This window comes from Sprattus sprattus, assembly GCF_963457725.1.
Source record: "Sprattus sprattus genome assembly, chromosome: 2".
NCBI classification, from domain to species: domain Eukaryota; kingdom Metazoa; phylum Chordata; class Actinopteri; order Clupeiformes; family Clupeidae; genus Sprattus; species Sprattus sprattus.
The window spans coordinates 50,153,429-50,175,013 of NC_137921.1; the positions used below are offsets into that span (position 1 = coordinate 50,153,429).

General features: G+C 46.4%; 1 protein-coding gene across 3 annotated transcripts in view; it reads left to right on the plus strand.

Annotated features, from left to right (window-relative positions):
- rfx2 (regulatory factor X, 2 (influences HLA class II expression)) overlaps positions 1-21,480 on the plus strand; it is a 34,001-nt gene extending 12,521 nt beyond the window's left edge. The window contains exons 2-18 of one of the 3 annotated variants that reach the window (XM_080860608.1): positions 2,431-2,544; positions 2,681-2,770; positions 4,065-4,153; positions 5,251-5,518; positions 6,817-6,891; positions 8,304-8,485; positions 8,758-8,877; positions 9,085-9,206; positions 10,143-10,261; positions 13,561-13,673; positions 13,889-14,040; positions 14,685-14,782; positions 15,157-15,306; positions 15,954-16,162; positions 18,501-18,654; positions 18,829-18,871; positions 18,959-21,480. In XM_080860608.1, coding sequence (XP_080716734.1) covers positions 2,440-2,544; positions 2,681-2,770; positions 4,065-4,153; positions 5,251-5,518; positions 6,817-6,891; positions 8,304-8,485; positions 8,758-8,877; positions 9,085-9,206; positions 10,143-10,261; positions 13,561-13,673; positions 13,889-14,040; positions 14,685-14,782; positions 15,157-15,306; positions 15,954-16,162; positions 18,501-18,654; positions 18,829-18,871; positions 18,959-19,080 — 2,211 coding nt within the window. In that variant the 5' untranslated portion in view covers positions 2,431-2,439 and the 3' untranslated portion in view covers positions 19,081-21,480. The remainder of the gene's footprint in view (positions 1-2,430; positions 2,545-2,680; positions 2,771-4,064; positions 4,154-5,250; positions 5,519-6,816; positions 6,892-8,303; positions 8,486-8,757; positions 8,878-9,084; positions 9,207-10,142; positions 10,262-13,560; positions 13,674-13,888; positions 14,041-14,684; positions 14,783-15,156; positions 15,307-15,953; positions 16,163-18,500; positions 18,655-18,828; positions 18,872-18,958) is intronic. The other 2 variants (XM_080860609.1, XM_080860610.1) reach the window with 2 other exon arrangements.
- The last annotated feature ends 105 nt before the right edge of the window (positions 21,481-21,585 follow it).

Genomic DNA, 21,585 nt, shown 5'->3' on the forward strand with positions numbered 1-21,585 from the left:
TCTGAACTCCATAGCTCATAATAAACTCTATACCTCACCTTTTAAAATGGAAGCTTTTGATTTGCTTCAGGCTAATCAGTGAAACCATACATTGTAGTAAGTGTAGTCTGTCACTGTCGCACAGGCTTTTCTTGATTATGAGCTGAGTGCTCAGTGCTCCGAGACTGTTGCAGACACTTGCTAATTTTGCATCCTCTCTGCTAAATACAATGGGTGCCGATGAGAAACTGGGATTGGCCAAACCAAATGACTGCAGGCCATGCAACCCAAACAATCACTGTATGACGACGAGGACTAAGCAATGCAAACGGCATTGCATCAAATAATTCATTGAATTTTGAGTTTCAACACCTCTGTGTTTTCGGCTTTCTTACTCAACTGCCATTATGACAAATCGTGGTCTGTGCTGTAGGCGGGGGACACACCCTTAGTGTGTTTTCCTAGTATGGCGTGGTGGAGCTGTTATTTTGCAATATCAGCATACTGACATGTAGAGTTGTCTTTGTTGTCATTTCTCTGTGTGTGATCTGTTTTGGTTTTGCCATAGGCCTTCCCCAACTAAGTGGTTTTTATGGTTTAGCAAATCAGTAATGCCAGGATGGGAGTTGCCTGAAGTTGTTGTTGTTGTTGTTGTTGTTGTTGTACAGCATTGTTGCGTATTCAAAACCCATGGGCAAACATGTTCTGCTCTCTGACTAGAAACACGAGAAAAATGGTCATTCAGTGTTTTAACACAACGAGGATATTGATCATCCAATAATCAGCCCATTGTTGTGTTTTTTTTCCCTTTCTTTTCTTCTTAAGTTAAAGAAGCCCACACTCTATAAAACTGAGCTGGGATGGTATGCTAAGTGGATGTTCATTCAGCCCACTAAGTATCCATTATCATGTGAGTTTCACCCGCAGCTGTAGATACACGCTCCCTTCAGAAGGGTCTGACTGATCTGCACTGCATGAGGGCCAGGTCTGGGCCAGAGTAGCCCCTGTCAGTCTGCACTGTGTTTAGCGGCAGGCGTGGTGTTCCACCGAGAGCAGCTCATTAGCCCAGGAGAAGCAGGTCTGGGCTCCCCTTCTGGGCTGTGTGGCTGGAACTGGACAGCACAGGAAGTGTCTTGTCCGTGTCTGCTGTCCCATTAAGCCTCATTTGTTGTGCCTCAGAGCCTCCTCTCTATTCTTCTCTCTTTTCCTCCACTTTCTCTTTTTTTTCTCTCTGGCTTTCTCCTCCTTCCCTGTTCCCTCTTCTAGCTCTTCTTTCTCTTCTCCTCTTCTCATTACTTTCCGATCCCTTCTCTTATGTCCTCCTGCTTTCTCCTCTCATGTGCTCTTCTCTCAGTCTGTTCAGCTCTCCTCTTTTTCTCTCTCTCTCTTGTGCTCCCCTCTGCCACATGCTGTAAAGTTCTTGTGCTAGAGCTTAAAAAAGAAAGGAAGAATGGGGGGGGGGGGGGGATGGAAGGGAGGGGGTTAGAGTTAGGGGTGGTCGTCATGGATGCCTCTCCATGGCAACAGACAAACGTTTACAAAGCACTGTGGAATTTCCTCCTATCAGCTGGATTATTGCAGCCCCTGGAGGACAGCCCTAGCTGGAAACAAACACTGGAGATCATCAGCGCCCCACGTCCCTACGCCCCCCACCATTCAGTTTTTAGGGGTGTGTGCGCGGAGTTAGGGATGTTAAACCAGCTTTCTTTCTTTCTTTCTTTCTTTCCACCTCGGCAACAGGCCTGTATCTCTGTGTGAGAGTGTGCGCCGCTTTTTTCGCCTGTAGAGACCGTTTTACTAAAGAATCCATGCTCTCAACATAACATATATTTTTACGAACGTCCTCTTCAGTCTCTCCCTTCCCTGTCTTTGCCCTGAGGGATGGCAGGCTGATGGGTTGGATAGAGGATGACCTGAGGGTGCGTTCGAAGGCAAACATTTGCTAACATTTTCAAACAGTTTTTCGTTTACTTTGAGTTCACTGCGAACATTGGCGAACACATACAAATGGTCTGCATAGGTACAAACATGCATACTTGACTAAGGGTTAGAGTTTAAATCAAATAATTTGCAATCTTTACACAAACGTTAAAATTTGAAAAGGTGTTTGCCTCCTTTGGTGGCCAAATTTTACAGGCCCCTCTGTTGGTTTGTGTGAGTGAGGTGAACACGAAGCTCAGCAGAGGGAAGACGGTCCTCTGGGCCGTGGAGGATCTGAGTGGTCCTGCCCCTCTGCACCCAGTGCTCTTGTCCTGGGCACAGTCAGTGTGCTGATTCCTTCAGGAGGGGAGCGGCTGAAAAGGCTCTTTGTCCAGCCTGCTGGCACATGTGCAGGGCCCTCTCTCTCGGCCAAGTGTGTCTTGTGTTATCCTGTCCATCTGAGGAAGCTTTCCCCCATAATGCTGACTGTCCTCATTAATCACTATCTTCTCTTCCTTTCGCCCCCTCTAGTATCCCACAATGCAAAGCTCAGAGGGAGGGTCTGACTCTGCGTCTACGGTGGCTCTCTGCACGGCCACTTCGGCCCAGGCACCCGTAGTGCAGCCGGTTCCTGCCTCACAACAGGTACGGTTAAAAAAGTGACGGTGACAAAACACACACACACCCCTTGATTTTGAAACGTCTTGCAAAAGTGATTTAATGCACAGTCAAGAGTTCTCAAGTGAATGTGTGCGTGGGTGTCCTATGCTTCTCTCTGCAGCGGGTGCTGGTTCAGGCCACAGGATCATCTCAGAAGAGTCCTCAGGTGCAGCAGCTCTCAGTGCCGAAGATACAACAGGTGTCACAGCAGGTACACACTCACTCACTCACTCACTCACTCACTCACACACACTCACTCACTCACACACACGCACTCACACACACACACACACACACACACACAGACACACACATATGCTCTAGCAGGTCTAATCAGTCACACACTGTGCACTCTAGAGTGATGGAGTGTAGCGGTTATCTGTTTCTCTGATTCGTCTTACCCCCCTTTGCCTGTCATCCCCTCGTTTGTGCTCATCCCACAAGAATTCTCATCACTGACACCCTGACAAAAGTTCTCCTGCAGCTTGTTAAACCTCCCCCTGCCTCTGGAGCGGTGGGATTTGTCAGCGGTGCAGCGTGTCATAGCCTTCCTCGGAAGATGGGGGGGATGAGTTAGAGTACTCTCTAAGCAAGCTGTGGTTTGATGTTCTTTCAGTTTAGTACATATCTTAAGAAAAGGCTCCAAAATATTCATGCCCACAAATACTCCCTCTGTGCTAAGGTGGGTAAAGACACAGTGACACTCCTCTGGCTCTTTCTGCATGGATAGGTATGATGCAGATGTTGAGGCTATGCCTAGATCTCCACGCAGTTACTCCCTTCTGCTGCACACACACACACACACACACACACACACAAACGTCAGAGAGGCCGCCTTGTCCAAGTATTCTTTCATTGTCTGTGTGCAAAAACAACATGATGCAATAGACGTGCCATTTCATGGTCCATTACAGAATGAAAATCTTGTTGGGACCCAGACTCATCGAGTCAGAGTCCTGTATTAATGAAGCAGAGTTTCCTAACTAGAGGGGAAGGAAGAGGGCAGCGATGGAAGCTGGCACCAAAATGGACTCAACTTGGATCCCAACTGAACTGGTCAAGAGTCAGACTCTTTTAATGAGGCCAGAAATATAGATAAATACAAAAAGTCCCCTAAGATTTATTTAGACTCATTCTTTTTATTGCACCTTCAGCTTTACTCTAGTAGTTCTGTACTACCTGATGTGGGTTTAACCAGTCCTGTGATTGTGAATCTGAAAGTTGATTGCGTGTGCAGTGCTTTGTGTGTAACCATTCCTTTTGTTGTGAAGTGATTCGTGTGTGGGGCCCTGCCATGTCTTTAGTGGTTTGGCAGATTAGAGAAGTGTCATGATCTTCAGAGAAATGGTGAAAGAACAGGTTCTTCCTAAGCACATCAGGGCCTTGCATAAGCTGCCAAATGGCTATGACTGCTATCGTTTCCAAATGGCTATGACTGCTATCTCTGTTGCTGCTTGCCTGCGCTGCTTTCTGACGCAGGCCTGTCTGTCTGTCTGTGTCTTTAGGCCCAGCAGGTCCAGCATGTCCAGCACGTGTACCCCTCCCAGGTCCAGTATGTGGAAAGTGGAGAGGCCGTCTACACCAACGGAACCATGTAAGTTCTAGGTGTTACTGCAGGGGTTAACTCCCTTAGGCGGGGATCACACACACACACACACACACTCTCTCACTCTCTCATGGAGCTCACTTAGGCAGGGATCACACACCCACACACACACACACACACACACAGAGCTCAATTAGGCATGGAACACACTGGAAATAATAATAAAAACAGCATAGTGTAATGCAACACTCGGACCATAATCATTTTATTAATTAAAATTAATTAAAAAGTTGTAGGCAGTGTGAGCGGAAAGAAATGTCCAGGTCCTATACAGAATCCTACTGTTTTAATTGGTCAAAATGCCTGAAATGTTGCTAGGATACATTAAATTGACATTGGTGAGCATCGCATTGTGCTGTCAACCGCTCTAATGCAGAACCCTAGGAAACGATAGCAGATCTACTGTGCTGGTCAGTGTGATCCCCGCCCTTGCCTTCACATCAGGGATCATGAGGAGGCAGTTCTGAGAGACGGGGGTGATTGAAGTCTCCAGCTGTCTCCTTCCGGACAGAGACAAAGTTGGGGTTTTGGAGCAGATCCATCCAGCCTTGATCTGGTCCTGAAACTAAATAGTTTAAAATGCTCAAAGCCATCAGTACTACTGCTGTTTATTTCTTTATTATCAGTCGTATATCATCAGATATATCTTGCTAATCTAAATAGTCTTTTTAGTTAATTAAGCCTAGGATTAAGTTGCTTGCAATTTGAATAGGAGAAAAGCAGATTGGTTTGCAAAATCACAGACACTTTTATGACCTAATTTCATGCAAGACGAAGCAGAGCATCACTTCTGACTGTGTGAAGTAATAGCATCTTAGGAGAAGCCAACGTTATAAAAAAAAAAGCATTTAATTCATTTGTCTGGATTTTTTTATTTAATCCTCAAAAGGGCATGATTTATGGTGTTCAGTCTCTGTTCAAATTATTTTAAAGAGAAGGTATTTTTACTGCTCAAAGTAAAAAGGTTTCCTTGCATTTTCTCCCTTACTGATTTCTCTGTACTGCTGGTAAATTGAAGCTTGTTGTTCTATGAAGTGCTTTGGGAAGGCTATCTTATTATCCCTTGACTGATTCACTCCCTCCAGCCGGACAGCCTACACCTACAACCACGAGGCTCAGCTGTATGGCCAGGGCAGCGGTGGGGCCTACTTTGACTCTCAGGCGGGCGGTGCCCAGGTCACCACGGTGGTATCGTCTGCCAGCGGCATGCACCCGCACGGCATGGTGGGCGTCGCCGTGGATGTGGGTGGGAGCCAGATCATCTCCAGCAGCGGCGCCTACCTCATCCACGGCAGCAGTGTGGAGGGTAGCCGCCACCACAGCACCCCCACCTTCCGCTCCTCTTCAGCTATGGTATATACTCTAACACACACACACACACACACACACACACACACACACAAAGACTAACAGTATTACAGCACCCCCACTTGCGCTCCTCTTCAGCTATGGTATACTCGCACACATCCACACACACCCACACTTTGACTAACCGTTCCACAGCACCCCCACCTTGCAGTCCTCTTCATACACACACAGCTTCTTTTACAACACTCAAATTTTAACCATTAATTCGATTCTCGGCTATGGTATACACTGGTTGCTGCTGCTACACACAAAAACACCTACTGTCACTTTTCCAGCTGATGGCGTTTGAGTTGTGAACTTATATTTCCACTAGTGGTTCCCACTATTTAAAGGCCTCACTAAACACACTGCCTCAGATATCTGGCCTGTGGCTCTGTATCCGAGAGGCAAGTGTGACTGTCCCACTGCGGTGTGTGGTGAGGGGACGCCCCAAACGAAGCCCCGCCCAGGAGAGTCGGGGAGCAGATGAAGTGGTGGCGTGAGGGCTGGGGGCTGTTCCTGCTCCGCTCCCTCTGCTCCTCTCCTCTCCTCTCGTCAGGACCGTGAGGAGTGCTCTGCATAACAAAACAGCCGCTGGGCCTCATTAGCATGTGAGCCTCAGCAGCCGAGACCCCTCAGTTAGACCCCTCGTGCCACCTCCCTGCCCTCTCAAGTCACGCCACCACAACTTCTAACAGGGATCCTTTAGCCTCAGCCACTGAGTCTTATTTGTCCCTTAGAAACCCACAATGAGGTTCAATTTAACCCCCTCTCTACCTAAGGCTGTGTTCTGAGACTGTTCAAGAACACGGTGTGTGTTTTAGAAGCACACTTTTTGTTTTTTAGCTTCCTGTGTGTCATCTCAGATGGTGTCGAAGGTGAAGGAGGGAAAAACAATACTTCAGGGCGGCATGTTAAGATGTTTCCTGGTGGTGTTTTTTAAATAGCGGCTTGCAGCCCTGTGTGACATCCGTGGCCTGGTGACTCCAGCATATTTGCATACGTTAGTGTCAGACAGGGAGCAGGGAGCAGCTCTGGTCAGGGCCTTAACCCTTCTTACTCTGGCCTGTTTGCATTTGCATGTCTTTGGCCCAGCTATAATGAGTTTGGCTGCCACGCTGACCCAGTTTAATGGAAATGCTACAATCTGGCTGCTGCTAACCGTCTTTTTTTTCCTTTCTGTTGTTCCCCTTCAAACTGTCTGTCTTCCCTCTCCTTTCCTCTCACCCTCTCTCTCTCTCCCTCTCCCCCACTTTCACCCTGTGTGTACGTTTCCTGCATGCCCATTTTTTTTTCTCCTTCAGCTTGAAATGGCGATTGAAAACCTCCAAAAGTCTGAAGGGATTTCCACTCACAAAAACAGCCTGCTCAACAGCCATGTAAGTCACCCAGCAACCTGCCTTCAAAGGGATCCAGCGAAAACGGCCGCAGAGGAGGGAGGCCTGCCACTGTCTGTCTGCTTCCTGCTGCCTGTCTGTCTGTCTCTTCCTGTCTGTGTTCCTCACTGCTTAGGGGTCACACAGTGTCTCCAGTTCTGCTCTCACCCTGCAGCAGGTGTTAAACAACCCCATGCCCCTGTAAGATTAGGCTGCAAGGAGGCCAAAGAGAGCTTGCCTAAGGTTCTTCTTTCAGGTCCCCACCTACTGCACTGCCGTGCATATGGCAACATCCCTTTGTCCTTAACAACTTGCCTGATTTTGTTCAGTAAAAAGGACAAGACTGGATACATTTGAATGAGTAGGTGTCACTACCTAAGAGGTTAAAGGTTATGAAGAAACAGGCCTGTGTGCTCTTCTCTGTGAGTGCAAGGGGAGATCATCTGTGAGAACAACTGTGCTGTTAGCTTCCCTACTAAATGTTCTCTGAGTCTTCCAGTTGGCTATTACTTTAGCTTTATTCACAGTGGTGGGGGCAGAAGTGAGAGATTTCTCGTTTATGTTGTGTGTGTGTGTGTGTGTGTGTGTGTGTGTGTGTGTGTGTGAGAGAGTGCGTGTGCGTGTGTGTCTTTCTCTCTCTGCCTCTCTCGGCCCAACCTTGTGGTTTTACCCCCTGGTGTTTCCATAACGGCTGTTTACCGCTCTTAGCTTGTCACTTCTAGTCGCGCCACTCTGTGGCCGAGTGTACGAGTGCTGACACACCGCTGAGCATGTTTACACACAGCCTGCCTGTAATCAGCAACATCTCCCTGCCGTGTGTGTGTGTGTGTGCGTGTGTGTGTGTGTGTGTGTGTGTGTGCGCGCTTTAGTACATAGCAGCTGGGTGGGACGGCTCTGGGCCAGCTCTAGGGCTGAATCTGTTCTGTGGTGAGCAGCTGATACGGGGAGGGTTCCCTGGTCAGAGTGAGCTCGCTCTTCTGCGCTGGTCCGTCTCCTGTAGAGTATCAGTAGAATGAGGGCACCTCTCACCCCTGTGTGCCCTCACATCCTCATGCCCTCCTTCTCCTTTTGAATGGATTATTTCTGCATGACCTTTTGGGTTAATGCAACAGTTACATGTAAAATGTTCTTAGTGTGAGGGCATTCATATTATTCTGAGCTGTACTTGAGACTTGATTTTGAAATGTATGGCCATTTTGTGGTGTGTGTGTGTGTGTGTGTGTGTGTGTGTGTGTGTGTGTGTGTGTGTGTGTGTGTGTGTGTGTGTGTGTGTGTGTGTGTGTGTGTGTGTGTGTGAGAGAGAGAGAGAGAAGCATAGAGGTGGTATAGAGATAGCATAAAGTGTATGGATGGTGATGTGAGCGAAGAGACAGAGGTGTGTGTGTGTCCTGTCCTGACGTGCCTTTGCTCCACAGTTGCAGTGGCTGCTGGATAACTACGAGACTGCAGAGGGGGTGAGCCTGGCCCGCTGCTCCCTCTACCACCACTACCTGCGCCACTGCCAGGAGCAGAAGCTGGACCCCGTCAACGCCGCCTCCTTCGGCAAGCTCATCCGCTCCGTCTTCATGGGGCTCCGCACCAGACGCCTCGGCAACAGGTCAGACGCCAGGCACCACGGCACACACAACAGTCCCTCAGCCGCAGAACAGAGAACAGATCGTCCTCATGTCAGCTGCAGTCTCTGTGCAGTTTAAATTAATAGTTCTGTTACTACCACTGAGTGTCTTTTAAATCAAAAAAAGTGTTAATCATTGTTTGGTTCATCCAGACTAGTGTGTAGGTTCGTTAATGTGAGTTGTTGTTGTAGTGTTCCTGGTGGTAAGTGAGTGGTGTATCCTAAAGGTTTCTGCCGTTCTCTGCTTCTCTCAGGGGGAACTCAAAGTACCACTACTACGGCATCCGGATAAAACCTGACTCGCCCCTCATCCACCAGCAGGATGACTTCCAGTACATGGCCATGAGACAGCAGCCTGTGCACCAGAAGCAGAGGTGAGCCCGCTCTCTGTCTCTGTTTGGCTCTTCTGTCTCTGGCTCTGTCTCTGGCTCTGTTTCGCTCTTCTGTCTCTGACTTGGTCTCGCTCTCTGGCTCTCTTGTGCCTGTGTCTGTTTTCCTTCCTGCATTGATTAGCCTTGCCCTTGTCTTCATTAGCCGTGTCATAATTGGCTGTGTGTGTGTGTGTGTGTGTGTTTGTGCAGGTTTAAGCCACTGCAGAAGGTGCACAGCGTGGGTGACGGGCTGTCTGGCACCTCCCATCATGGCTCCAGCACTCCGGAGCAGTCTGTGGCCGCCCAGAGCCAGCATCACCAGCAGTACATTGGTGAGCACTGCACTCCTCTCCTGCTCAGCTTTTCAGCTCCTAGCCCTCACAGTGCTGCCTCCCAATGTGTAGCAGTGCAGTGTTTCATGTTTCCCCAACAACCAACTCTATCTTACCAGTGACTTCATTTGAGTGTGTTATGCTGTACCTGTTCCAATTTCAGTGTAGCATTTAACAATATGTAACAGTTTGACACTTTTTGAGGTATGGTTTGATAGGAAACTAGTTTTGGTATCATCCTCAATTCATTTTGATAGCATATGGTCATGTGTCTTTCCCACTAGCCATCCAGGATATACACTATGTAGTTCTGTGTTTCCTGGCTGGAACACCTTGCAAAAATGGAAGAAAAGCTTTCACAGCATGACATTGCCAGCTATACTGCCAAAAGACACCAGTTAGTGTTAGCTTTTATCAGTGTCAACTGGGCTGTTTGTGGTGTTTGCAAGGTTTTTGCATGACTTTTAGGTAGTTAGCATGCTAGTTTTGGAGCAGAACTCCATATGGCTCTTTCTTTAGTCAGGCCCACAGTGGTTACTCACATTGCTTTCACTTTTGTTTGCTGGCATATGTGGTTACTTATGTTCCGTGACTCACATATTTGCTATCCATTGTTTTGCTTCTGCCATCACATGAAAGAGCAGTCACTATTTCCTTGATAAGTGGAGACTCTCCTCTTTTATATAACACTCAATGCAGACTGTGGATGTGACTTGTGCAGCTCACTTTATCAACGCTGAACCCAACCTGCTCAGTCATGTTGTGCTCAATAGCACTGAATACTCAGTTCCACATGCAGTTATATTTAATTAGAAATATTTAAACGTGTAGACTGTTATATCATGGATTGGTTAGTACACCTGTGTGGACTGTAATGTTGCACTCTAATATTTGTAACCATATTATATAAACTGTAACGTTGTTGTGTGATTGCAGACGTGTCGCATGTTCTTCCACCCTTCCCGCCCCTGGACTTGGGCCCTGTGCCCCTACCGGAGCGCATCAACATTGACGACATCAAGAAACTCCAGAGCCTCTACAGGGACCACTGTGAGGTAGGCAACCCTGCACACACACACACACACACACCTCAAAGTGTTAACCTACACACGCATACATATCTCAAACTCTAAAAGCCAAAGCCCGATGGTGGAGTTTAACGTGTGTTAAATGCTTCTAGTTCTTTTTAACGCCAGGCTTTTCAACGCCTGCTGGCAGCGTCTGGCGCTCATCAGCTTCAGAGTTTAGAACGCGGCTCTATTTCATGAGCGGCAGGTCCACGGATTTCATGTTTTAAACTATTTGATCCAACTTTTTATGTCACTATGGGTTAAAAAGTCGGACTGTTTCTTTTTTTCTTTTCCCTTAGCAACTACTGTCACTAGTGAACAAAACTAACTAACACTAGCCAGGTGAAGAATGAAAGTGATGGCAACACTGTTAATGGATGTGTGAACGTGGCTTCCAGTGGCCATATGGCCTTAAGCCTACATGTACACTTAACCTCAAATCACCCACTCCCAAAGGCACACACTCTGTCTATCTCTATCGATCTTTCGTCCTCCCGAGGCCCTACTTCTGCATTCTCTCTCTGATATGCTCTTATACCTCTCCTCTGTCTCTTTCACTCATTTCCTCCTAGTGAGACTCTGATTAGGGGTTTCTGTTTGTTCTCTGTTTTACCACCTTCTGTCCTTCCAACACCTGTGTCACCTGGCATGGCACCTGACACCTGAGACTTCTCAGCCCCCCTCGAGTGTAGCAGATGAGGTCTGGATCAGACGCAGCCCTGGTTTGGCCCACGATCACCCAACTCTGCTGCGATCAGGGCCTGCTTAAAGCAGAGGAGCTGTTGTGCTGATGGGAATCAGAAATAGCCTGCTGTAGTGAGGGGAGGGGAGGGGATGGGCCCTCATTACCCCCGAACACCGGTTGGGGGGGTGGGTTGTCATATTATGTGTTGCCCCCCCACCCCCTTTTATCCAGCTCTACACACCCTCTTTTGTCCTGCAGCCCCTTTTCATTCTCAAGACATGGCCATTAACCTTTTAGCTGACTGGGGGACATCTTTTTGTCTGCGAGTCGGACTCCCTGTGGCTCTCCTGCTCTGCTTGAATGTGCAAGTCTCTGTCTGCCTCTTATCTGGGCAAAATGTCTGGGTTATCTCTGGAGCTGGAGAAGGGCTCACTTTAGTGTATGTGTGTGTGTGTGGGTGCGTGCGCGCGCTTGTGCACGTGTGTTAATGAACTCTAGAGCTGTTTAGTCGGATGGAACTGCGAAGGCGGTTGCGGATGGAAGAGCTTTGGTAAACTAAAGAAAAAGTGCATGCCTGTGCATGGCTGCCACACAGACAGTGACTTGAGTGAAGGCTGTTGTTGTGGAAGGGATGTGGAAACACATTTGTCTGCAGCTCTTTCATAAATTACCAGGCTTAAGACACCCAGTGTTTCTCTTCCATGGTGAGGCGTTCTAAAGGTACAACTGCTCCCTGTTTGTCCGGGCTGGGGAATTTTTCTCCCCCCATTCCCTTTTTATTTTGGAGGGCTGTGTTTTGAGTTGTTGCCTGGGCAACGGTAAACAAGGTTGCTATGGCAATCCCTGGTGAGGAAGCAGAAAACATATCATGTGATTGAAGGGAAAGCCTATACAGCACTGAAACTGGATATAGGGAAGTGAGCTTTGCCAGGAGAGAATCTCTGGGCATGGCGTGAATCATACTCATATGGAGACAGTGGACCACAGAGATACATAATAGACAAAACACATTGAAAAATGTCTGCCCTCCCCCTTGCACTCTCTCTCTCTCTCTCCCCTTCACACACACACACACACACCGAGACACGCTCACAGTGTGTGTGGGCAGAGAAAAAAGAATGAAGTCTCAGAGCTCCTTTATGTTCTCCTCTTGGTATGTCTTGTGTTTTTTTAATCCAAAAGTAATTGCTTTGGCATTTCCAAAATGTCTTAACCTCTTTTTCGTGATGGTAACCACAAACACAAATCTGACCTGTTGACCTGTAGCCATTTTGACAAAATCAAGTCGTACCACTCAAGATTGCAAATACATATACAGATATGCACACTTCTAAAAATGTTTAATGGTTTTAAAATATTTGTTTTTAAGGGAAGTATGGCCATGGGTATTTTGCTGTAAATTCCTAATGGGGATGTGTGCTGTCCACATCTTCCTGCAGAAGAGTGGTATGTTTGAACAGAAGTTGATGTGTGTGTGCATTGGGGTGAAATGTGGACTTAAGGTATGCCTGGAATATTTGCAGAATCCCCCCCCCTTTACAGCAATTATATCTATTGGTCATTAGAAAGGAGCTGGAGGTGAAGAGAAATGCCCCTTAAGCTTTGCATCCTAACTTTTAACTCTGCTTAGTGTAGGAGTAGTGTTTCTGTGAGAGTTAGTGGAGGTCAGGGGAATAACTCCCCGATGAGTTAATGATTTATTGAGAGTAAATGCATCACAGGTTTCCTCTGCTTTGGATGACAGGCTGTTGTGCTCAGAGTGAGCTGGTTGTGTGTGTGTGTGTGTGTGTGTGTGTGTGTGTGTGTGTGTATAGGCTTACACTGCTGTCGTAGCTGTGGAGATGTTTAATGTTGCAGAGCTGCTATGAGGAAGTGGTGTGGAGGCCTGCAGTCAGCTTGAGCTCATTTACACACACAGAGAGGAAACTCTTGCCTAATACCCCTCTGTGTGCAAAAGCAGCAGAGCTTTGAGTGTGTGACCGGGAACAATCCCCAACGCCAGGGGGGAGGACTCGAGAAGGAATCACTTAAGCCCCAGAAGTTCAGGCACTATTGTGGTTCTCAAAATTTGAGCAACTTCAAACATATCAATGTGACTTAACCTAAACTTCAAGAGTGGCTCCAAACATATACTGTATGTAAGCAGTATGCGTGTCATATTTGTATTTTTCTCTAAAGTGACCAACTGTTTTGGTCACTTGAGGTGTTTTTGTACACTCAAGGGTGTGCTACAAGCATAAAAGCTCTTAAAGATTTTTAAAGAAAAAAGTGATTATCTGACTCCGTATGCCACCCAGCTCTTGGTACAGGCCATGGTTGTCTCTCACCTCCACTACTGCACTTGCCTTTCCAGTGGGTCTCCCAGCATGCACAGCAAAACCCTTACAGATGGTCCAGAATGGCAGAGTGACTTCTGGGTCTGCACCCATCTACTTAAACTCAATCATACAGGCTTTTGCTCCTTCTCAGCCACTACGTAGTGTAGTACTTGCACGTGACCCTGAGAGGTTTGACCGCTGTGGGAAGTGCCCAATCAATAGCACAAGGACTTAACATGTTTCCCTGTGTATAACAAAACAAAATTGTTTGTGTCTCTTAGGCAACCCTGGATGTTGTGATGAACCTGCAGTTCCAATATATTGAGAAGCTCTGGCAGTCCTTTTGGTGTTCAAGTGCGCCATCTAGTGACGATTCCACCACCATCACTAACAGGTCAGTTCTCCTAGCAAATAAGGAAAGTCCTACATGATCATCAGGGATAATTTCTTATCACACATGTAAACACCATAATTTAATAACACCAATATTAGCCTGTGGTACCCCTTTGAGTAGCAAAATTGCACTCTACTAATTGCATTCTCATAGAAATGTGTGTGTGTGTGTGTGTGTGTGTGTGTGTGTGTGTGTGTGTGTGTATCCGTGTGTAGTGATGAGGACATGGAGAACGTGATTCCCCACGAGAGGCTGGTGGCTATGTGTAAGTACGAGCCGGTGAAGGAGTGGATGCGTACCTGTGACCACATCCTGTACCAGGCCCTGGTGGAGATCCTCATCCCTGACGTCCTGAGACCGGTGCCCAGTGAGTCCACACCCTCAGCATAATTCCCTTTACACAACACCTAGATCGGTGCCTAGTCCGAAATGCCACACCCGCTCACACTTTCCTGGCCACACCACGTAGGAGGTTCAGGAAGGTGCTCTGACCAACTACCAAGGAAGTAAATGCTCTGTACTGAGTAAAGTTGCACCGAGTAAAGGTGGCAAAGAGTGAAATAAGAGTCCCTATCAAAGGAGTCTCACATTGTGTCTCAAATCGTGCTCTACCGTACTTCCACGTGCTATTTTGAGTGCGTAAGTGCGTTCACACTGACACTTTTGGCAACAAGCAGTGCACTATGAGGATCCAGATGGAGTTCTCATAACGGTCAAAAAGATGTGTGTGAAACGCTGGACCCTCCTCGCTCTCAGTCCTACCCTGCTTTAGGCTGAGTGTTCGAATACTTGGCTTGAAACAAGAACATCACAGAACAGGTTTACCTCAGCTTAGAATCATTGTGGGTGTATGAGAGCGTCCTGACACTCTCTTAGGTCGTTTGTCACTTTCCACTGTGGATTTGTATACAAAATCAAGAGGTCATATGAAGTACATTTTTAGAAAATGGTGTGTTTAATGTTGCAAACAGCTGATGTTGTGCTGTGCGATGTTCCCCCTGTGCTCTGCAGGCACCCTGACTCAAGCCATCAGGAACTTTGCCAAGAGCCTAGAGAGCTGGCTCACATTGGCCATGTGTGACTTCCCTCAGGAGACCGTGCGCACCAAGGTAATAACTGCCAAAGACAAGCAATATTTATATTCAATCAATATTTATAACATTTCTGCCTCATTTTTTATTTGAATAATGCTCAAGACACAGTATCCACTGAGATACACAGTTCTGTCTGTATAGAAGTAAATTTGATGTCTGTGTAGTTGTTCATGCCCTATTTTACTTTACTAAGAGTCCCCAACAACATATTGTATTGTGACTATGATGCTGGCTAACATAACAACCAGGGTCAAAATCCTAAATTGTAGGTCAGGCCACAGTCAGTCTTGTTCAGCAGCAGTTGTTTTGTGAATTTGAAAGTATGAACCATCTGTTGCACTAAAACATTGGGATCCTGTCCTAACGCTCTCCCCCCCTGCGGCCAACAGGTGACTGTAGTGTCTGCGTTTGCGCAGACCCTGCGCAGGTACACGTCTCTGAACCACCTGGCCCAGGCAGCTCGAGCCGTGCTGCAGAACACCTCCCAGATCAACCAGATGTTGTCCGACCTCAACAGGGTGGACTTTGCCAACGTGCAGGTACGCCACTCTTGCCCCCGTCAAATTAATCCTCCCTTTATTTTTCTGCTGTCTCTCTATCACAACAGTTTTTATTTTTAACTGTGCTCCCTTAACCTAAATGGTCTAGAAATGCGTAGTCTCTGAGTGTGTTCAAGAGCTGAAGGAATGCTTTCAGTGCCTTCAGTGGCGTTGGAGCCAGCCAATTAAATGTGTATTTAGTATGCATACTTCTGAAGCACAGTCAGTGGAATAGCAGAAGCGTTTCCATTACACACCTATCACCTTGAAAACAAGGTCTCGCCTGTATGGTGCAATGACAACCATTGTCTCGGTGTGTGTGTGTACTGTGCGCCGTATGGCGTCACACCCTGAAACCATAGGGTGTGTGTCCTCAGTTAAAATGAGTGGCTGTCTGTTCTAGCAGGAAGCACACTGTGTTGATGGCATGCATCCCTGATGTAATTTACAGTTGGTGCATGTGACGGGTATTTCACCGTATTGTTTGTTCTGCCTGTGTCCAAATGCAACATGTGTGTTTTGTGTGAGTGAGTGAGTGAGTTGTATAGTTGTAGCTCCCAGCTGTGTGTGTGCATGGGTGCCCCCTCCAGGAGCAGTTATTGTAGGTGTGCCATTGTAATGAGTGTTTGTGTGTGTGTGCCATGCAGGAGCAAGCGTCGTGGGTGTGCCAGTGTGATGAGAGTATGGTGCAGCGTCTGGAGCAGGACTTTAAGGTGACACTGCAGCAGCAGAGCTCTCTGGACCAGTGGGCCACCTGGCTGGACAACGTGGTCAACCAGGTGCTTAAACCGCACGAGGGCAGCCCCAGCTTCCCCCGTGCCGCACGCCAGTTCCTGCTGAAGTGGTCCTTCTACAGGTGAGACGCACAGCTTTGCTCTCACTCACTCTTGCTCTTCCCCAATACAGAAAGTCTGAAATCCTATCTCAGTTCAGGATGACATTTCCCAATTTAGGAAAGAATCTACACAGTTTGCATAAATTAGACTCATCCTCAAAAACAAATTGTTTAATTGTGTAATTGTTGAACATTGGTAATAATAAGCCTTGCTAATATTATCTTCGCATTTAGAAAATGGAGGCATAAGGGTTTAACGTTAAATTGGTACTGGCTGAGGAGCTCAACTATGTTGTAATTGTCGGCAAAATGGTAACGTTACTAACGTGAAAAACAAGTAGTAGGTCTGAGATAGGATAGGGCAGGGGTTCTCAAACTTTATGGGGCCAGGGACCCCTTAAAGGGCAGAAAATATTCCGAGGACCCCCTCATAATAGCATCCCAAATTAAACCATATAGGCTTATAGCTATTTGTAATGTTATATGCGTTTGGACTCTTTTACTCTAAAATCGTAAAGTACTCATATCACAAGAGTTGAAGATAGTAATTTTATTACATTTGGCATTACTTGATAGTATGTAGGATAGATTTTTAAATGATCTTTTTTTAAATGTGCTGAGAAGCTAAATAATGTTTACCTTACATAAAACATATTGATGGAAACATTTTCTTTTTATCAAAGCAGATTGTAGGGTTTTCCAACGGAGATGATTTATATTTAACAAAGACATTAACAAATAGGAAATATCCACCTAATGTTATCAAAAACGTGTATCCCCGTCTCCATCGCCGTACAAATCTGTTTACAAAAAATATGATTAACTCTTATCTGTGGTGGTGTGGTTAGTATTAGCCTCCAGCAAGATATTAATGAAAACTAGGCCTACATGGTGACATCATATAATTGATTATACACGTATAGCCTTTTCTTTCTAGAGTTTAATTTTGACGATGAACAGGGCTACGTTCTTGCAGCCAAATTGAAAGCTGGATCAACGTCATAAACGAGAATACATGCAATAGGGCCATCCGATATGCCTTCGGCTAACCTATCTTTAAAAAAGGGCCTTCTGCAACGATAAACACGACCCATATTGATGGAAGAATAAATGCATCACTTGCCAGTTAACATTACTAGCGTGAAAAATCCGCTTTAGTTACGTTAACCACACTGCACTGTAGCCATTGTAATACGCATCGTCAAAATTCTGTGATGGGTAAAATCGCTTGTCTCTAAACTAAGGCAACTCCTGTTAGGCTGTATATGAGTGACCTTGGGGGTGTTCATGTTTATAATCACATTTGCTAACCTGTCGTACTGAGAACTCTCTGAAAAGTTCAGTGTGTCTGTTTGAGAGGTGCTTAGCCATATTTGACGTGTTACCTCCCTTTGCCTGAGTGGCTTTGAAGGATGTTTTACAGACGGGTCTCTGTGTGTCGATAGACTTTCCTTCACAGTCTGCTTCCTATCCGAAGTACTTCCAGATCTCACTTTTTTTTGTTTTCAAAAAAGCCGAGGACGTCGGCAAGAGCTTTTGCACATGAGGCCATGTCTCCCCTGAGATGACTCGTTGTGAGTTGCATGTGTGAGAGCTGGGCAGCTCCGCCCTTGCAGTCTAGACGTGCGGGCAGCCCTGAGGGAGCGGAACAGTGAGGGCACTCTGATTGCGTGCTATTACCTATAGGCTACTGAAAATATGCAAAATCATATCGTTTTTTACGTTAGGTTTCCGCGGTACCTTTCTAGTACCGGTACATCGTGTAACATTAGCCTATATGTTTTGTATACTGTATCGCAATACATAAAAACCTTTGGCAGCCAGACTTTTTCTCGGACCCCCAGGCAAGGCGTCGCGGACCCCAGTTTGAGAACCGCTGGGATGGGGCACACCAATACATTCAGGAATTGCTTCTGTAATAGGAAAATTCCTGTCTGTGAATGTAACTTAGCTGCTTATCCTATCTTAAGAAGATTTTATTTGTATTGTATTAGAGGGCCCTGGTCTCTGGATCTCTAACTGAAAACGTTAGTAACCATGCCATTTTAAAGGGGTATGAAATTGGGGCTAGGAACTTTCTCAGTGGTTAAATGTCACTAAGCAGAAAAAAACTTACACACATATTTGTTAATGCGTATGTCAAGAATGATCAGAAATGTGAGAAGTAGCCAATTTGTGTGCTAAAATTTGTGTGTTTTTTTTATCTGAAATGAATGGCACTTAGACTCTTCAACTCCACCTTTGAAGGCCATGGATTAGTTTCTGTGGTTCTCCGCCAACTTCCCTTTCCTTTACCTTTTCCTTCCTGTCCCACTCCGTTGTGTGCTTACCTCACTTCCTTCTCCTCCTCTCTCTCAAGCTCCATGGTGATCAGGGACCTGACCCTGCGCAGTGCAGCCAGCTTTGGTTCCTTCCACCTCATCCGCCTGCTCTACGACGAGTACATGTTCTACCTGGTGGAGCACCGCATTGCCCAGGCAACAGGGGAGACGCCTATTGCTGTGATGGGAGAAGTAAGTACAACCTTGGTGAACTGGTCACACTGGCGTTTAGTTCTTCAGAAAGACACTGCCACATGTTTAAATTGTAGACCTAGGATATGGGGCATCACATAAGCTGCCCCTATAGCATAATCAGCTCCATCAGAGGCTGCTAACTTATATTCTCTTCCTCTTTTAAACCCCCAGTTCAGTGACCTCAACTCCATGATGCCTGTGCTGATGGATAAAGGTAAGCCCCTCCACTGATCTCCCTGTAGTGTTTCTCCTCTGGTGAATATGCCTGAGTTTAACCCGACTCCCCTCTCTGCGCCCTCAGACGCCTCCTTCTCAGATGACATGAGCGATATGGGAAGCGACGGTGACGTGTCGAGAGGGGCCAGCGAGCCAGCAGTGAAGAGGGAAAGGATCGAGCTCAACCACTCACTGCAGGAGATCTGAGCTGCTCCTTCACACACTCCACACACACACACACACACACACACTTACAGTGACCGACTGTCCCGCATGTGTGTGTGTGTGTGTGTGTGTTCTAATAGGCCCTCACACCCTTAGACTGTGAGGATGGCATAGGATGTGTGTCACTCAGTTATGCGTGTGTGTGCATGTGTGTGTTGTGTGTGTGTGTGTGTGTATGTGGTGTTCTCACAGAATCAAGCTGTGGACGGAGGGAGAGGGGAGGCTGTGTGTGGTTCTAGTTTCTCTCTGTGCTCTTGCCCTCCCCTCTTCCGACTCCTGCCGGCGTTTGTGACTGTGAATCTATTGTATGTGTATGAGTGATGTTACTCTTGTTATAGCTGTGCCATAGCTAGTGTTTATTCCAGTGCCTTAGATTTGAAAAGGAAAAAAAAAAGTCTGATTAAAACCAACATAACCACACACACACACACACACACACACTCACTACTGGAGAATCTCCAGCCTCCTCTCCCCTCCTCTCCCAGTTGTGCCTCTTAATGCAGTATGATTGTATGTTTCATAACCTCAAGAGAGAACGCTTTCTAAAGCACTTTCTAGATCTGTAGGAGGAAGAGACTTAAGACTTACTCACTCCTGTAGCTGAACTCATGTCTATGCGACTTGTAAGCCCAAAGCATGCCTCATCGCAACCCCCCACCAGCCAGCAGAGGGCACTCTCTTGCTCAGAGCCTCTGCTGCGCTGACTGCAGTATGGAACCCGTGGCCATATGAGCACACCCACACAGAAGCTGAGGCTGGGACAGGTCTGGTCAGTCAGGTCCACACCTGTTCCAGGGTCAGTGAACGTGTGGGACTCTGACGGTTCATCCCGTCTATTTTTATTTCCCCTTTTAAAGCTACTTTCCTCTGTCTCCCTCTGATTTTAAAGTATGTTTTATATTTGCATATGTATTTAAAAGTACATATGGCCTCAGCTATGATGTCATCGGCCTGATTGCTTCAGAAATGTGACTGCCAATGTAGAATGGTTTTTAACGCTGAAAGAAAAATCAGGCCTGTTGTACAATGCACATTTCAAGGAATTGCAGTTACTATTCCAGTTGGCCTTACACACCCATGTTCAGCCCTGTGGCATTAAGTTTGTGTTGGTGTGTACATTTTAAATGATTTGAGTGACTGGACAGACCGTGATTATCAGTGAATCTGTTGAGAGTACCATGATGTGTAAATATGTGACGTACCTGTAAGTCCTTGCTGGAGGGGTCCCCTCAGGAGGCCTTTTGGACGCCCATGTTAAGTCCAGTCCAGTCTTGCATTCAGTGCTATTTCACATACCGACTCAGACCTATTCAGGCCTGGCTCTGTCCTGGAGTCGGCCCTGATCTGATGGGGATCGAGCCTCTGCCTTGTGATGCGGGACTCCTGTAGTGGCTCCTCTTCACACCAGTAGCAGCCTGCAATGCCTTGGATGTGCACAGCTCCTGGGCTTGTTATGGTTCTGGTGGTACCCCTCGAGTAAAGAGTACCTCGAAGTTAAGTGACAATGGAAGCTGCGCCCCCTAGTGGTGGCGCTGCAAAAGGTGTAAATCACACATAAATATTTACATGTACGTGTCAGTTTTTACCCCAGCATAATCCTGGGCAGATTGCCTTTTTAATATAATTTTTAAACAGCTGAATTATTAGCTACACTGAAAACCCTGATGTATCTTAGTCAGTTTTAAAGTGGAATCCAGACTTTTAATTAGATGTATTGAGGAGAAAGAAAAAAAATTGTAAAAAAAAAAAGCTCCTCGAGCATCTTGATGGTTTTTGCAGTTCAGTTTTAAGACCTGTTGAATGTGTTTCTAGTGCTCCAAGTCGAGTGGCTTTGGGCTATCCCTCCCTCGGACCCCTTGAGATGGTCGTGAGCTGGAGACCAGTGTTCTGTTCCCATAGTTACCAACCCAGCTTTACTAGTAAGAAAAGATGAGATTCCTGATCTGTGGAATCCTTTCAGTCTGGTCTGTGAATATTTTACCTGTTGGCTCCTCCTTCCTGTCAGTGTCTCTCCGACCCACATGCTTACTCAGCCCTGTGTCCTTACACGTTCACCCTTGCGTTCCGCATATTTATTAGCGCTGGTTTTATACGTAGGGATGCCCGACACTACACGTCCTCTCGGCCCATTCCAATAGTTGTATGATGTTTTAAGTCCTGAACTAAAGATTTGGTAAAAGCTTTTCTTAGTCCATGTTTTTAACTTGTGCCTGTCACAGTAACTTGCCTTTAGAGTAATTGGGGAAGGTCTTTTCTGTGTCATTGTTTTTTTTGTAATGCTGTTTAGACTTCTGGTTGAGGATTATTTTTATTGGACTAGATCTGATTCTTCTCACAAGTATATTGATACTTTATTTTTGTGTATTTTTAAACCTGTTCTTAAATTCTTTACCTGGCCTGAGAACAGAAAGACTGTAACAAACTGCATAGTTGAATTGTATTTTGTACCGTTTAAAAACACAAATAAACTGGTGTACGGCGCATGTT